The sequence below is a fragment of the Pelobates fuscus genome, chromosome 3 (assembly GCF_036172605.1).
Source record: "Pelobates fuscus isolate aPelFus1 chromosome 3, aPelFus1.pri, whole genome shotgun sequence".
Classification (NCBI taxonomy): domain Eukaryota; kingdom Metazoa; phylum Chordata; class Amphibia; order Anura; family Pelobatidae; genus Pelobates; species Pelobates fuscus.
This window is the reverse complement of record NC_086319.1, coordinates 50,768,926-50,787,117: the sequence shown is the minus strand read 5'-3', so window position 1 is coordinate 50,787,117 and position 18,192 is coordinate 50,768,926. Positions and strand designations below refer to the sequence as shown.

The 18,192-nt window shown below is 40.3% G+C and overlaps 1 protein-coding gene across 1 annotated transcript in view; it reads left to right on the top strand.

Annotated features, from left to right (window-relative positions):
- The window catches only part of RAP1B (RAP1B, member of RAS oncogene family), a 78,386-nt gene that overhangs the window by 41,246 nt on the left and 18,948 nt on the right, over positions 1-18,192 (top strand). The window contains exon 2 of the mRNA XM_063447037.1: positions 11,199-11,284. Within this exon, the coding sequence (XP_063303107.1) occupies positions 11,228-11,284 (57 nt within the window). The 5' untranslated portion in view covers positions 11,199-11,227. The remainder of the gene's footprint in view (positions 1-11,198; positions 11,285-18,192) is intronic.

Sequence of the window (18,192 nt, the reverse complement as noted above, 5' to 3'; positions counted from 1 at the left end):
ACTGTAATGTGGCTTGAATAGACAGTGCACTTTTTGTATATTGAAGACGGAACAAGCTTGAAAAACAGGTGTATAAAGCATGCTTTTAAATCAGGCTTATAAATCAGGCGTATATACCAGACTTATGTATCAGGCTTATGCATCAGGCCTATATATCAGGCTAATAGATCAGGCTTATATATCAGGTTTATAAAACAGGCTTCTAAAACAGGCATATAAAAATACTAATAAAAGAGAATTAAATATTATGGCTTGGTGCCCCCCGGAGGCTTCAAATAGGTCACTGGGTTATGTAGGGAGCAAGTGTAGAGGTGTAAGTCGGCAGGTGCCTAGTGGGGGCTGGGTATCAGCCAGAAAAGGGGCACTGTGACTTAGGCTGTACATGTGGAGCAGCCAGAGTCATGGGGAGTAAGTCCACAGTCACCCGATGCCAGCAGCTGGCAGGACAGAATGCATGAATGCACGATAGTGCAGAGACAGACCTCTTAGCCTCGCTGGAGACCTGTAAACGGAGTCAGGCTTCGTGACATGAGGGTATGAAACAGTCCCTCTGCTGGGTCGCCGTGGTGTCCTCCTTCTCGCTGCCCTGTTCTGGCGCGTCTTGCGTTGCCGCCATGTTGGGGCTTGATTTGTTGCAGGAGCCTTGTTTGTTTGCCGCGTGTCTGTCAGTCGCTTGTGTAACTTTTCGGCAGCTGGTTGGGTCTGGGCAGGGTGGCGCATCCGTTCCTCCAGTTTGTTCCAAAAATCTTGGAAGATCTTTTCCAGCCTAGCCGCATATCCCTGCTTGTTTTCCGTGTCATCGGGGATCCACGTGGTGTCCGCCATCTTTGGTTGGTCGCTGTATTGAGCAGCAGCCTTCATGCTATCACCCCACTCTGCCCGTAGGTCAGGGAAGCCACCTGGGTTTGGACCGGGATATCCCCCACCGGTCCAAGGGGGGGGAGGAGGCTGCTGGGCTCTTGAGAAGTTGTACGTGCCGACACGCGTCTCTGGTCCGGGGGATCGGCCGCCTCCCCCGTCCAGTGCGTCTCAGGCTGCATGCTTTAAATCTCGCAGTTATCGAGCTCCAGTCTCGCCTTGGAGCCTTTCCTCGGGTCACTGTAGGATCAGGAGTCAGGTAAGTCGCTTTTGGAGATCCACCGTGCCTTTAAAGGGTGTAATGGTTGTGATTCTACACGATATTGGAGAGGAGCTCCTGCAAAGCATGTCTTCCCTCCATGGTGGTCAGGCCCCGCCCCCCACAACAGACTTTTCATACGCAAAAATAAACTTCCCTTACAATGTAATTAACCACTTACACACAAATCTGCAAACACAAAATTAGAAAGTCACATATATCTGACTTTCAAAGGCTTTTCATTTAGCTGCTTTGGGCAGTCTGTGATTGGACAGCCACAGAAAGTCTGGGCAGGGTTAGAAGGGAGGGGCTTCAAACAGGAGATCTGCAGCTTTTGCAAGTTATTTTTAAATATAATTAAATGCATGCATATTTTCATTTAGGTTCTATATACTAAACAGTGATTTAAAAAATATTTGGGCAGTGGAGTGTCCCTTTAAGCCCTGCTTATTGATATATAAAATATTTCAACACTTTTTTAAAATTTTACTTAATATTGAGAGGACCAGGTCTTATCTGGAAAATCAGTGATCTATTCAGACTTTTAAGTGATGATGCTATCGGATATATTTTCACAACTAGCTTTCCTTTTCTGTTTTTGAGCTTTCATGTCAATCTAAACCCACACTGTAAGAGTTTATGCTTGTTAACCTTGCTGGTAGCTTTTTTATGTATATATTTTGGTGTATAATTACAATTACAAGCTATTTCTTTTCTCTGAAGTTAGTATGACATTTACAATCGGAGGGTGTTTCTAGTTCATAACTGGTCTTTGAAAAAAAATGAAGTGTTTTTTTGATTTATGAACCTTTTGCCCTTTTTTTTTTTTTTTTTTTTTTTTGCTTAAGACGCTATGGCTGTCCAGCTTTTAGCTTTTTCTTTTTGTTGTTGTTAACACTTCTACTTCCTATCTGTAATATGCTAACTTTGAAAAACATAACACTTTGTAATCTCTGCATTTTTGTTCATATACTACTACCGGATAGATTCCCATGTCATAAAAAAAAAAAAAAACATCCTCTAGAGCACGGATGCCCAAAAGGTAGAACCCCAGATATTTAAAAAAAAAACCTAAAGCTTCCATGATGCTTTGTCATTGTAAAGGCATTCTAAAGATATGCAAAGCATCATGGAAGCTGTAATTTAAAAAAAAATAAATAAAAAAAATCTGGGGATCTACCTTTTGGGCACACCTGCTCTAGAGCAATGAAACTTTATCTGGACTTCCCAATGTAATTTTAACATATAATTTATACTTTTATTTATATGTTTGTTGAAAGCTCTGGCTGTTCTTTGATCTTTAGATATTTGTTCTGAAAAATAATATTTTCATTCTGAAATTGTGTAAATGCCTTTTTTTTTCTCTCTAGTGAAAATATTAAAGGGACATTTCAAGTACCATAACCACTGCAGCCTGTTATAGTGGTTACGATCCAAGGAGTCCTTGGGTGCAGCCCCACCACTCAAAAACTGCTTGACACTAATCTGGGCTCTCTCCTGCTGGCAAGATAATGTGGAAGTTTCACTTCTGTGTTATCCATACAAATCTGTTAAATTTTGGCCATCCATGACCGGCGCTGGGGGGGCGGCGGCATCTTAACTCCTCATTGCAACCTTTCATTGCTGTTGGATGTATTTGTGCAGAATTATAGAAGTGAAACACATTGTCTCAGCAATGGCAAAGCAGCCTGGTTGGGTGCCAGAAGAACCCTGTTTTTGTCAAACAGCTTAAATGGTTTGACAGAAACTGGAGAGTCTGCATCCATACACTGCTAGCACCGTAACTGATACAGTAAACTATAATTGTTATGGTTAAACACTTTCCACCTCTAAAGTACTTCAGCGTATGGAGATGTGTCCCCTCTTTGTAAAGTGTCTGTGTTGCACCAGTCTGTAGGGTGGGCTCTGTCGCTGCCATGTATCCCAGGGCAAAGTGGATGTGCATAGTGCTGGGCAGGTGGAGTGGGGCTGCAGTGAAGGGACCCTCTTGCTGCTAGATTACTCTTAAATTAACTATTTTTTCAAGGGGAAAGAAGGAGGGCGAATTCTAAATTGGAAATACAATACTCCATTGTTCTACATAAAAGTATTTATGTATAACACTTGGGTCTTCCTTTAACAAAGATATCTTTATTTATTTTTTTTCACATAAGACTAAACAAAAGCAAAAAATCTCAGAACCTCTTTTTGTAAACTGTGCATATTAGAGCAGTCTGTTGCTAGGAAGAATTATAGGGAAATAATTAATTTACAGGAACTAAATGTGGTTGAGTTTCGAGAATATACAGTATCCGGTTTTATGGCAAGTGGACCACAAATCATTCATCTCGGCATCTCATTTCTCATTACTTTAGGTTTAGCCAATGGCTGACTGCAATCTCTGAGAAGACAATAAGAATCGGTTAATATACACGCTGCATTACAAATAAGCAGTATTGGTGTCTGCTCTATTCTAATTGGGTCAAAAGTAAATTGAGTGTTTGCTTACCAGATGTGTGCAATTTATACTATGTGTCAGCAATTACTGTGGAATCTGAAAATCTGTTCCTCTAGTGTAGGAACGCCCCTGTCTTCCTTAATCATTTTACATTAAAAATAAATAAATTGTCGTTGCTGCTGAACATATCTTGTAATGCCCCGCTAAGACAACTTCCCTATAATCTTCATAATAAGATTGACATATTTTACCTAGTCAGACGTTTCTCCTAGAAGCACTGCCGACAAACTGTGAATGTGCGGCAATTGCTGTGACACCTACTCCAGTTCTCCTGTGATCATATTTGAATCTGGTGCTTCTCAGAGAGAAGCATTGGGCACACAGTGTCTGGCGTTGGCATACTTTGCATGTTAATTTTACTGTACGTAAGATATATTCCATAATTTCATCTATTTTAGTCTGAAGCGCCCTATTGACACTCTTATCAAAAATTTTACTGTTCTCATTTGCAATCCTTTAGGAACAGCATCTATGCCCTAATATCATGGATGAAGTAATTTTGGTGGCTAGAATGTCATGCAAAGATTAGTTTATTGACTAAATTATTTGCTAGTTTGGGGAATATTTTGGGTGCAGTGTCCCAGTCCTCTTAACCCTGTAGTCGTAATTATTGCAGTTTTTGATAAACTGCAAAATTACTTTGGAATGTTAACTCCACCTCTAGTGGTTGTTTACCATACAGCCACTAGAGGGACTTCCGGATGGTCCTAACTGACGCTGGCCATTCTCACTTTGCATGAGGACATCCAAGATCCAGCGTGACCCAAAACCCATAGGGAAGTGTTATACAATGCTTTCCTATGGGGGAAACCTTAATGCGAGTGCGTCATCTGCGGGTGCGGAGATGAAGCCTGAACCAGTGGAGGGGGGAGAGGGGAGGTGAGGGCGGGGGCGGGGGGCACTAAAGGGAGCTGGCACTATAGTTTCCATTTACAGGGACACTTTAGTCACCACAACAAATACAGCTTAATGTGGTTGTGCTGGTGAGTATAATCATTGCCTTCAGGCATTTTCATGCAAACACTGCCTTGCCGATTTTAGCCAATCCAATGCTTTCCCTATGCTGGAAGCATTAGATTGGCAAAAAATCGGCAATTCTGATATCATCAAAAAGGCGGATCGGGGGCGAGACCAGCGCCGGCGGACCCAAGCAACACTGGAAATAAGGTGAGTTTTAACTCCTTTGAAGGGAGCTGAGGGGTTCCTTTAAAATATGCTGATTCCTTTCAGCTTGGATTTTTTGGTAAGTTGTTTTGCATTTTATGACTCATTGGTTGTGGTTTAGATAAAAATCTGGTCATATGCTTTGGAATACAAGGTGTGTTTGCTTATTAAAGGAACACTATAGTCACCTAAATTACTTAAGCTAAATAAAGCAGTTTTAGTGTATAGATCATTCCCCTGCAATTTCACTGCTCAATTCACTGTCATTTAGGAGTTAAATCACTTTGTTTCTGTTTATGCAGCCCTAGCCACACCTCCCCTGGCTATGATTGACAGAGCCTGCATGAAAAAAAACTGGTTTCACTTTCAAACAGATGTAATTTACCTTAAATAATTGTATCTCAATCTCTAAATTGAACTTTAATCACATACAGGAGGCTCTTGCAGGGTCTAGCAAGCTATTAACATAGCAGGGGATACGAAAATCTTAATTAAACAGAACTTGCAATAAAGAAAGCCTAAATAGGGCTCTCTTTACAGGAAGTGTTTATGGAAGGCTGTGCAAGTCACATGCAGGGAGGTGTGACTAGGGTTCATAAACAAAGGGATTTAACTCCTAAATGGCAGAGGATTGAGCAGTGAGGCTGCAGGGGCATGTTCTATACACCAGAACTGCTTCATTAAGCTAAAGTTGTTCAGGTGACTATAGTGTCCTTTTAAATTAAGTACTGCATGAGATGGAAGCATGCGTTTATTAAACAGAGTAAAGCAAGTAGTGTTACGATGTTTGTATTACATTGAAACATGTAAATCTGAGTGTATTTAAGATTGAACAGCATTTCTGTCTTAAAATGTATAGTGAGTAGCAGCAGTTGAGCATGGGTGAAAGAATTTTGGGTTGTCCTCTATGAAGAGAAATTAGAGACACTATAGTCACCAAAACAACTTTAGCTTAATGAAGCGGTTTTTGTGTATAGATCATGCCTTGGAAGTTTCACTGCTCAATTATCTGCCATTTAGGAGTTAAATCACTTTTGTTTCTGTTTTTTGAAGCCCTAACCACACCTCCCCTGGCTGTGACTCACACATGAAAACAAAATTATTTCATTTTCAATCAGATGTAACAAACTTTAAAAGTTGTATCTTCTGCTCTGTAAATTGAACTTGATTACACACATGAGGCTCCTGCAGGGACTTGCAAGTTATGAGATCAGGAGATAAGATATTTAAAATTAAACAGATGTTGCAATAAAGGAAGTGTAAACATTAGATACCTCTTTACAGGAAGTGCTTAGGAAGGCAATCTAAGTCATATGCTGGGAGGTGTGCCTAGGGCTGCATAAACAAACTGATTTAACTCCCAAATGGCAAAGAGGTGAACAATGAGACTGCAGGGGAATGCTCTACACACCAAATCTGCTTCATTAAGCTAAAGTTGTTTTGGTGACTATAGTGTCTCTTTAAACAGCATGGAAATCTGAATTGCATAATCCCGTGAAGTGCATCCATTGTGCTTGGAGAGAATGCCACTCAGATGACTCTTCTAAAAATAGCTTTTTAGAACAATGCATGTAGGCATCAAATCAGTCTTACTACTGCCTAGACGTACTTTGAAACACGCTTCCTTTTCTAATCTTGCTATTGCCTGTAATTACACATTTGTTTACTTCTATTAATTAGATATTTCCTCAACAGTGTGTAATGAAATCCAGCATGGGGCTGGACGCACTTCCGCATGAGCAGCCCCAAAATAGTACGGATTGAGTTTTTTAGTTGGCATTCATTTCAGATTTCGGTGTTGCAGTAAATGTTCAAGAATATAATGGACACATTACCAAAAAGAAAGTCAATCAGATATTTTAAAGGCATATTGAAACAATGAGAATTGTTGATCTTATTTATTTATAGGGAAAACACTGACAATCAAGAAGTGAAATAATATAGAAATCTAGTAGGCCTATTAAGTGTTCAACTCCTTACTGTGGGAAGGCACTCTGCACTTTAACAACTAATGTTGCGTAGTCATGGTTATTATGGTGCTTGGATTGGTTCTTTAAATGTTTAATATTTTCCTTAAAGTTGCTTTGTATGGCAACATGATGTTTACAGAGTTCAAAGCAACTTAAAAGAGCACCACAGTGATAAGAATAAAAAATGCCTGTCCTTCTGCCCCTCGTGGGGATTTTCAAGACGCAAGACGTCCTCATGCAAAGCATGGAGATGTCCAGCATAGTGAAAGGCAAAGAAGCACCCAGTAGACAGCCATTAGAGGCAGTCTTAAAGGACCACTCTAGGCACCCAGACCACTTCAGCTTAATGAAGTGGTCTGGGTGCCAGGTCCTTCTAGGGTTAACCCATTTTTTCATTAACATAGCAGTTTCAGAGAAACTGCTATGTTTGTGAATGGGTTAAGCCTTCCCCTATTTCCTCTAGTGGCTGTCTCACTGACAGCCGCTAGAGGCGCTTGCGTGATTCTCACTGTGAAAATCACAGTGAGAGCACGCAAGCTTCCATAGGAAAGCATTATGAATGCTTTCCTATGTGACTGGCTGAATGCGCGCGCAGCTCTTGCCGCGCGTGCGCATTCAGCCGACGGGGAGGAGAAGAGGAGGATCAGAGGAGGAGAGCTCTCCGCCCACCGCTGGAAAAAGGTAAGTTTTAAACACTTTCCCCTTTCCAGAGCCCGGCGGGAGGGGGTCCCTGAGGGTGGGAGCACCCTCAGGGCACTCTAGTGCCAGGAAAACGAGTATGTTTTCCTGGCACTAGAGTGGTCCTTTAACTCTGCAATGTAAACATTGCAGTTTCTCTAAAACTGCAGTGTTTCACAATGCAGGGTAAAGGGCCCAGACAGTGCACCCAGATTACTTCAATGAGGTGAAGTGATATGGGTGCCTACAGCGTCCCTTTAATATTTTCATCCAGCGAATCTGAGTGTTAAGTTGTTTGACAGTGCAATATATTTGTACAGGTTCCTGCATTGGAATTTATTTAATGTTGTTAAACCCTGCAGATAATAAAAATGTAAAAAGGCATTGTAGCCGCTGGCAACAGTGCTGGGAAGTAGAAATGTTGAATTTCTTCATGATGCTAAATGTGTTGTATGTCCATAGGAAACCCAGATCAGTTCTTTAGCATTTTGTCATTAATACCTTTCAGTGTTTTTAATTGAAGATCCACTTAGTCATCTGTAGTGCGACCATCTGTTTCTGGTCAGTACAGAATAGCATTTATTTTTCTATTTAAATGTATTTATTTTTTAATTCTTTATTAGCAGGCGCATAAAATAGTATAACAATGTAAGAAGGCAAAAAATAGCGTAGTGTACATGAAGGGCTGTGTGGCCCCACATAACTAAGGACCAATTCAAAATTAATTGTAATATGTGAAGGTGGCATTTCCTTATATCGTACAAAGTATTTCTGTTTGCAATCAATATGCTGTGCCATAAGTAAACAAGATTTTTTTGTTTTATTTTACCACTTGGGAAATGTATTCTGGTTTAATGCTTTTACCATCAAATGCGACATAAGCAGCTTCCTGTAGCAGTCTTGTATTAAACCGTATTCTTTGCTAATTAGCTGAACAAATACAAAGTTGTTTGTGGCATTCACACCTTACATTTATCACCGATGGCCTTTAAATGTGAACACCCTGCCACAAACCACTGTACATTATTATCTACTGTTATTATATAACAAGAGGCTATGCAGGTTCCATCAAGCATATATTTAAACAGTTTAACAGCTTGACGTTTTTGCTGACTTTTTTGTCTTGGTATACTTAAAAATATTAGATCCAGCAACAGGCTCCTGGGTTTATCAATCAGGTTCAACTTTTATTGCTTTGAAAAAAATAAAAACAAAAAACGTGAGAACAATTACCAGGCCACTTCGAAGATTTGTATACTCTGTATTCTGTTGATTTTGCATATTCAACATCCTTTTTAATATACCAAATAATATACCAAATTAATTTGAAAATGTATGCATTATACATACACCATCCACTTTTATTTAAAAGAACACTATTGGGTCAGGAACACAGACCTGTGTTAAAACCACCATCTAGCCCCCCTTGCTTCCCTAAATATAATAAAATCTTACCTAATGTCCAGTCTGCTGCTGCTGGCTCTGCCGTTGATCTGCCTGCTTGGCTGAAATCATCAGAAGTGATTCTCTCAGCCAATCACAATGCTTCCCCATAGGATTGGCTGAGACTGTCTAGGAGGCAGATCAGGTGCAGAGCCAGCAAATGCAGATGGTGGAGACACTGCCCCAGGAAGCACCTCTAGTAGCTATCTGAGCAGTGGTGGTATAATTAGGCTGTAATGTAAACACTGCATTTTCTCTGGGGGGGGGAAAAAGTGTTTACTGCAAAAAGCCTGACTGGAATGATTCTACTCACCAGAACAAATACAATAAGCTGTAGCTGTTCTGGTCACTATAGTGTCCCTTTAAGTGTTTTTTATTTTACAATTGAATAAAAGAGTGCCAGTCTGCCTCCTTATACTCTAATTGCAAGGAGAGTGATAGAAGGAAAACACCCTTTCAGCTGTGATGGGGTTTCATTACTTTAGTAAATATCTACTGATGTCTTGTTTACAGAAGGGATAATAAAGTTTAACATCAACATTGTTATGATGGGCCATAAGTGAGGTTGGTTGATGCCAGGCAATCACCAAGTAGCTCTGTAATTACAGTGTGAGTTAGTCCTGTAATACTCACTCCAAGTAGGAACTGGAGGGGCTATGGATGATGGTTGAGGATAACTAGCTGGAGAGCTTTTGAGGAATGTTATGTCTTTTGCAATTATAAAATGGTAGGCCCTCTGGTATCATTGATCAATAATTTATATATAACGGTATTTCCGTTTGTTCTTACTCATATTCCTGGTTATACATTTTCAGGGATTGCAATTTACAACTAAATTATGTAAAAAAGAAACATTATATTTGTTTTTGTGCTGATCTTCAAAGAGTGAGGATTCTTAGATGCAACTGTGAAAATAGGGATTTAATGGATTTTCTAGGGTGGGATCAAGTGGCAGTGTTAAATACCTCACTCCTTCAAACCAAGGTCACAGCTACAGCCTATTTGCTTTGTGATAGGAACACATGGATTCTGCAGTCTTGTGATATTCCGTGCTATTGTATTCAGACTATTTAAAGGTTAGTCAGCATCCTTGCCCACCATCTTTGGCAATCTTTGCAAGATTAGCTTAGACATTAGACTTTTCCTTATTTCACCTCATTACTTGGCTACTTTTCACCTTGCCCTGCTAGTATTTCACACATTGAAGGGAGGCAGGGTTTGAGGTCTCTTAAATAAATGCTGCATCAAAATGTAATTTATTTGTGTTCCGCTGAAAAGAGAACAATTCGTGGATTCACATTGTTCCTTTTTTGGGGGGGACATAGTTTCCTTACCTTTAAATCCAAAGGACCGCTTTAGAGGGTGTGTTTAGGTGGCTGACTTTGTGGCCTCTTTATAACTGATGTAATTGGAATATTAGTACATTATTGTGTATGTGACAAGAAGCAGATGGATGTTAAAACTATTGTTATTGGATTATTACTGAGAGTGCTTTGGTTTCTGAGCAGTCAAGCCTGACTTTCAATTTCTTTTTCATTTTATTTGCTTTATTTCCCAATTGTAAAACATCAATACCACTCACTTCACCATCAACCTCTGTCTTGGATGGAAAAGTCTGTTCTAGCCCCTATTTCATATGGGTTATGATATAAGTTTTAGTGGTGGGGTTTCTCATGAAAAATTACTCTTAATTTTTGTTTGAAATTCCGACAGCCAGAACAAAAGTACCAATGTCATAACTGTGCCAAAGTAGAAAAGTTACCTAATTATTGGTTATGAATCTTGTTGCAGACAATACATATAAAATTAGGCACAAATGAGTTTTCGGTACAAAATATCTACTAAGACACAGTTGTACCTATGTTTATTTTACTGTAAAAATCTTACTTCACACCACTGCAGAGCAAAGACATATGTTACCATAGTGCTATTGTTTATAGATATCTGCCAAATTCCTGTTCTGAGATTTTGATTAAATTATTCTTTGCGTTGCTCTGAATATTTGTAGCCTGAATAGGTAGAAGTTACTGTTTGATGACATGAGTGTCATGTTTGGGGGGTGGGATTACTGCACGCTGCACTGATTTTCACATGACAGAACTGTAACTTACTATGTTTTAGATGTTTTAGTTGTTTTTTTGTTTTTTTTCCTCCCACTGTGCTTTGGAGCTTAACACTGCTAATGTAGTTATTAGTGTTTGTGGGCATTGGCTTAAATGCAGCTCTCTCTCTGAAGTTGAGAGATTACAAAAAAAATCAATGTGTTTATAGAGATTTATTTAATCTGAAAATGTAATAGTGTTGCTTATACTCTCCTCTTTGCTTTCAGGTGTGGTTATTTGAATCTAGGCCGGCATCATGCGTGAATACAAGCTGGTAGTCCTTGGGTCTGGAGGTGTCGGGAAGTCTGCTTTGGTAAGTGTATTTTATACAGCATGGACATTCTTTTGGGTGGAATGATTAAATATAGCTATTGGCGGCTAGTGACGTTTTCAAAATGGAGGGGTGTCAGACTCCTCCCCCAGACTTTTACTCTTCCCTGTACAGTACAGAGATACTCATACAATATAGAGAGCTGAGCATAATACAGAGATGCTCATACATTAAAACAAGCTTGGCACAACATAAAGATATCTATAAAATACATAAAGCTGAGTACAATACAGATATAACCATACCGCAAACAGAGCGGAGAAAAACTAGAATACACAGAGTTGGGCACAATATAAAGAAACCTATACAATACACAGAGCTGTGTAAACTACAGAGATAACATAACTATCCCACACAGCCATGATCATTGTGATGGACAACACAGAGCTGCAATACAGAGATCTTCACACATTACATGTCTCTGTAACGCTTCAGCTCTCTTTCTCGATCTTCCTATCTCTTCCAGAATGCTCCTACTATAACTTTAGCTTTCTGTTAAATATTGCTTCTGTTCTGAAACATGCCAGCTACTACATTAGCTCTTAGCACACAGCGAGCACATGGTTAAAGCATCAAGATACTGATAGACTCCAACCATGTCAGCTACTCCTGACTCACTATTGGCTCTCAGCACACAGTGCACACAGGATTAAAGCAGCAGGGTACTGATAGACCTCTGCAGCAGGCAATATAATTAATCTGCAGTGGTAATATGGAGCCAAGAAGTAGCGGACATGGTTAACAGAATCAACAACCATTACAGATTAAAATCAGAATCAGTCCTCAGAGTCGCAGCACCAGTCCTGCAATTTGAAGCTTCACAACCTTTCAACTAGCCACAGCATGTGTCTAAGCTATCAGCTGAAGAGTGACTGAGCACTTTAAAGAGGATGGTGGGATGTGCAGTAGGTGTTTTTAAACCCATTAGTAACCGATAGCACAAAATTCAATTGGAATTATATATATATATATATATATATATATATATATATATATACACATACTCATATATACACGACACACTCACAAGCCAGGAGCATATGACATACTGCCCATATGGTCAGCAGTTAAGTATGATATTCCATCCAAAGATGATGCCTAAAAGTCTTTCTAAAGACTGACTTTTCAGACTAAAGGCAGCGTTGACATTGCTGTCTGATAAAACTGGGATTTGTCAAGCCATGCTATAAGCACTTGCCCAGAATTATGTGGAGACTTCATTAATACTTCTATGTAATGCTTCCATTTGGTGTGAGTTTAATAATACTGAGTGTTCACATTTGCTCAGCCTTTGCCCGGTATTGAGTTGTTGCTGCTTGTGAATGTAGCGAAATATAATTCTTTTTATTATTACTGCACTTTGTCAGGTAATTAAGAACTACCTTCCCCTGCACCCATGGGCCACTGCAAAAAAAAAGCAATGATGTCACCATTCAGGTTATTTGTAAAATATGCAAAGACCCCAAAAGGAGACAGATCCAGTTTAACAATAATTGCAGAAGTGTGTCAAGTAGCATAGTGCCGTACATTTTGTATTTACTGCAGCAAAAGTGGTATATAAACCGCATACCTGGCTTAGAGATGGACTTCCCAATGCGGCCTCCATATGGAATTGGTTGACTACAAATTGGCAACTTCAATGTGCACCCAAAGCAGTCTCCTGTCTGTCCAGTGCTGAGATAATCCACTTTTCTTGTTAAAAATCCAGCAGTATACTTTTGTTCTCTTCTTTAATTTAGCTTGTATATCCATTCTAAACCCAATCAACCAGTGACATTACACCTACGTTCTGGCATTGTGTGTACTATGTGGTGTTTGTGAATGCACGCACTGGATCCTAAGCAGAGTTTGGTGTACATCAGACCATTACAGGAAGAACTGAAAAGGAAGATTGCAACAGGGATCTAATTTCTATATCCAGGCAGTGAATACAATGGAAGTTTGAACCTGTAGGAAATGAAATAATAATCACTAAGGTCTGTGGCTTCCTGCAGAGGTGTAAGCAGCAGAGACATTTAGTCTGGTCACTTTTAAAATCCTTTAATAGATTCTGCACACCTCTCAAGATGCCAATTTCAGAACAATAGCTCTCAGATACATTGTTTAATATATTTTTTGCCACTTTGTGTTTTGTTTTTGACTATTGGAGAAAAATCATGTTCTTTTTTTTGTCCCCAGTGATATTCTTTTATTCTTAGCCCAGCAGTAAACAAATCCAAGGTGCTAGGTCACTATGGCAACCCAAAAATAGATCCTGATGCCAAGAATATTGTGTCCCTACTTTGTCACTATGTCCCTAGTCATCTCTTCCATGCAGCTCATGCGCACTGGGAGGAACAGAAAAACTGGTGGGGGGTAGTGAGAGGCATAGCACAGAAATGCTGGGACTCCCACTATAATTTCATCAGATTTCTTTAATACAACCGCATTTAACTGTACTAGTGATGTCATTATGTAATTTTCTTTTTTAGGCTGTTTCTCTGATGCTTTTCATGTTTGCACCAAAAGATACTTTACCGTGGCTTTTCGGTCACTTTATTCTCCCTCATTAGTCTGACTAGGTGTCAAGCAGCCAGTATGGTTTCCGACACCCAGTGATATCAGTGTGTGGACCTACTCGATATGTATCCCATTGATCCTCTGCCTGTTACCACAACCGTAGAGGGGTCCTTAATTCAGAAGGCTCAAAGACATTTCCTGATGTGCCTGAGAATAACAGGAGTTAAATGTCTAAGTTACGTCTATTTTTCACTCTCTTGATTTTAATTCTTAACCTTTCCTGTAATCATATTGCAAGAAAGTAACTGAGGAGACAAATCGCACAACTATGTCTTCCCAGTATATCAAGTTAATGATGGCAGCTGCCGCAAAGGAATGTAACTCCTACCAATCTCTGTCTGAACGGGTGCTGCCCTTAGGTTTATACATACACACAAGGGCTAAAATAGAATGGAATGAATGTGCATAGAGGATGCGCTTTCTGTATTTACTAGTCAACTGATACAAAGGTGTTAACGGTCCAGACACGTAGAAAAGACAGATTTGAAGAAGGAACAGAAAAAAAAAAAAATCCATCTAAATTATAGTGTTCCGCAAGTGGGGGCGTTGTTTTCCCTCACTGACGCTTGTGATCATTATGTGCACTGTGCATATGTCATCTTACAAACCTCATTTGTGTGGTTCTCCATGTCAAGCCTGCCATCTCTTGGGAATTTCTGTACTTTTTTATATTTTCCCACAGCTTTTGTTTTTTGTTTTATTTATAGACAAGAGACAAGTCTCCATAGTAGGCGGTGGCCTGTTGGAAACTTTGCAAAGCTAAATGTTACATGAATGTAGGAATATCTATCACATGGTGTAATTTTGATGTCTGCCTTCATTAGTATAGCATCTTGCAAAATAACCGTAAAAAGGGCGCTCATTGTACATTTTTGTGCACTTCACGACATAATACATATATTCTAGTATCGTAAAATTCTGTGCGACTCCAAAGCAAATAGTACTGAATGAGGCAAAGCAGTAAAACTCTATATAGCAACTACACAGCAAAAAGGAATTCTAATCAAAACTAGGATTTGAGAATGCTAGACAATAAGCATCCTTTTTATGTACTGCCGTTACTGTTGTTAAGGAAGATCGTGTACTAAAGCAGACTTAAAAACTATACCTTGTGATGGATATTTTTAGCTCGATACCAGCTAATTTATTTTAATGTTTATGTTGTTGTATAATTATACACAGTATAATTCAATTCAAAAGTAGACATAATGATATTTATTTTATGTTAAAAAAGGTAATTCACCAATCTCTAGTACACTTAGACTACTGCTTTAATCAAATATACCGTTTTAATAAAGTATAGTGGAAGACCCACCATGCAGTGTACCTTATCTTCATTCTAAGTTTGACTACTAAAATTACGGATTTTTTTTTTTTTTTTCTTTATATTTTTTGCAGTGCAGATATATACAAACAGGCTTAGGGTGCCCCAACAGCATACCACAAGCTTTGTATCATACGGAACATTTGGGATAATCAAAATAAAATTTTTGTATTCTGATCGAACAACTGGGTCATTTGTACTCAACTCACAGGTGTTAGGTATAGGTAAGATACACCGTGACATAGATGAAAAAATTACTATAAGACATAAGTAGGTATGAGATTGCAATGTACAACGATGGGTGCGGCTGTGACCTGACCATTGTTATGTTGGTAAAGAGTAAACTGTAGTCGGATACAACTAGACAACTGTGTTACAACTACTGATTTTATACTTTTTATATTACTTTATTTTATAATTCTTTATTTTTGTAGTGCGCATAAAGAGTTACAGGCAGGCATGAGGTGCCCCGAAAGCAGTCCTCAAGCATTTACTCCGCTAAACACGCGGGACAATTGATTATCAGGCACATTTTTATATAAAATTAGTTGCACATATATTCAATTGGTGAGAGTAGATTCAATCTGTGGGTATGCTTAAACATTGTTTGAACCAATCAGTGAACAACACAGGGTTGCATACATATATTAATAGCAGTTTAAACAGACTAGGGCGTTTCAATTTGAAGTGGTTTACAGGCTAAGTCCTGTGAGTCGCTACAACCTGCGCATTGGTTGCTGTTATTACGTTGGGTCTAGCTAGGCAAATCTTTAGGTATAGCACCAATAGATGATATTTTAAACTATGTCTGTAAACGATAATTCTACAAATGCTAGGCTCTAGATACTTTAACTGACAGCCTAGGGTTGATTAGTCACAGTGAGATTCTTGGAGAAGTATGCCTGTTATGGTATAGTATATAAGTGTTAGCTTAAAATACAGTTCAGTGTTAGTACAGTCGTTCTATAGTTGGGTTCCAGGTTATACATGTATGTCTGAATGTGCTATGGATTCTGCCTTCGGTATAGGTTAGCTATGCATGTCGGTGGTTAAGTAAAAACAGAGTTAGCTATAAGATACGCTTTGGAAAGAGGGTAAGTCCTATACTGGGCAGCAGGTAATTGCTAAGCATGCGTGCAGGCGCTTTTGCCTCCCCATAGTTGCGGCTACGTGGCCGATTCAAAAGGCCGCTGTTACCAATCATACAACATAGGTCTATATATAGAGGACAAACCAGAAAACAAACAAAAAACAAAACTTGGAGTCATCAGTTGATGTGAGGCATTGTCCTTGTTGGGCTTTACGTTGGGGCTTTCAGCCTATGCCCGATGTCGGGAAGTCCCAGCCGCCGCCTCTACAAGTGTCTCTACTGGGAACTCTGGGCAAGGTGCCTCCGCATCTGGATCCAGCTTTGATGGCGTCCTGGAGGGTACGCTGACATTCTGCCTCTCGATTGGCAGTGCTGGTGGCGGGAGGTCGGGTTATTCTGCGCCAGGCACTGAGGCTGGGTTGGTGAGTGCTTCGCAGGAGTCGCTTGTGCGGGAGTCTCGCCGTTGTACAGCTGCAGGTGGGAGCTCGCGTCCGGGAAACATAGCCTCTGCACCCTCCCTGAGGGCTGCAGGGATCCGCGTTGGGCCGTGGGAGCGCGAATGCCGGCACCCCGGAGACAAGGCTGTTTCCATCCGTGCTGTGTTTCCGTTCCGATTCCCGTTGGGAGCTGCTCTGGATATACGGGGGGTGTACCCGCCTAGCTGGCGCCGGGTTGCCGGGCGGATCCACACCGCCATCTGTCTCATCAGCCGCTTGTAGTACTGCCACCTGGATTTCAGCTTTGTCCTTTGTCCAGAGGATGTCACCGAGCCGCTTGTAGAACTCCCATGTGTGTCTGGGAGGTTTGATGAGTGCACATTGTGTTGTGGATCTAGTCCGTGCCGCCATCTTGGGTGGGCCTTGGCGAATCCGCTTTGTTTTAGGTAATGTCGCTTGGTCCTGCTGTGTTGCAGGGGCATTCCTCCACCGCAAAGACCGGGATACCCCCCACCGCCGGTCCAAAGGGCAGGGTAGCGGGGCCGCCGTGAGTTCCCGTTTGGGTGTGTGGCCCCTGTCAGGAGGTCGGACGTCTCCTCCGGACCTAAGGCCCTGCTCCCTTTTAGGCCGCACTGCCGGTGCCGGGTTTGCCGTCACGTATCGGTGTCGGGCCGGTATCATCGTGTGCCTCTCTGTCCGCTGAGTTGGTTCCCGAACACCGTATGCCTCTGGCGTTAGTGGATCACTCGTTAATTGCGTGAGTTTGCTTGTTATTGCAGTAGCTCATGAGATGTGCAGCCGGCCATCTTGGCTGCCAGGCCCTGCCCCCCTACTTATAATATTCTATACTTTTAAAGTCTTTTTAGTTCAAAAAAAAAAAATCATTACTTGAAAGAAAAAATTAAATACACTTTGCATATGTATTATTTAAAGCAGTCTTGATAATGGATACAGGTCCCTATGAAAGACTTCTTCAGGACCTCCCCATCTAAATTTTGTGAAACAATTGTGACATTATACCATCGCAAATAATTTAAATTGAGATAATTATTGTTGCAATTGAAGCCTGTCTTTCAAACCATTTTGGCACAGTTTGTCAGTCTTCAATACTGCCTTAAAGTATCTTAAGAGTTAGTTATTACTGTACTGCAACAGATGGGCACCTTACCTTCTGGAAGCCCATAGATTAGGCATTAGCTGTATTTTCATCCTTTCATCTGACCAGGTAAATATGTGATGGCTATCAGCTTTTAAGCCTTTGCCCTGCTAATGGAAAAGGACAGATGCTGAACAAGCCTTTTCTGTAACGTTTAGATAAGCGTGGTACAGTATAAGGGAACATGACATCCTGTGTGTACTTTATCTGTTTGTACTGGCTTGCAGAGCTTCCTGGTGTGGACTCAATGAATTGGAAATGTGGTCTTTGAAAAGAATATGTATCTTGCATGATTTTATGGAATCTATTAAAGTCTCAATATAC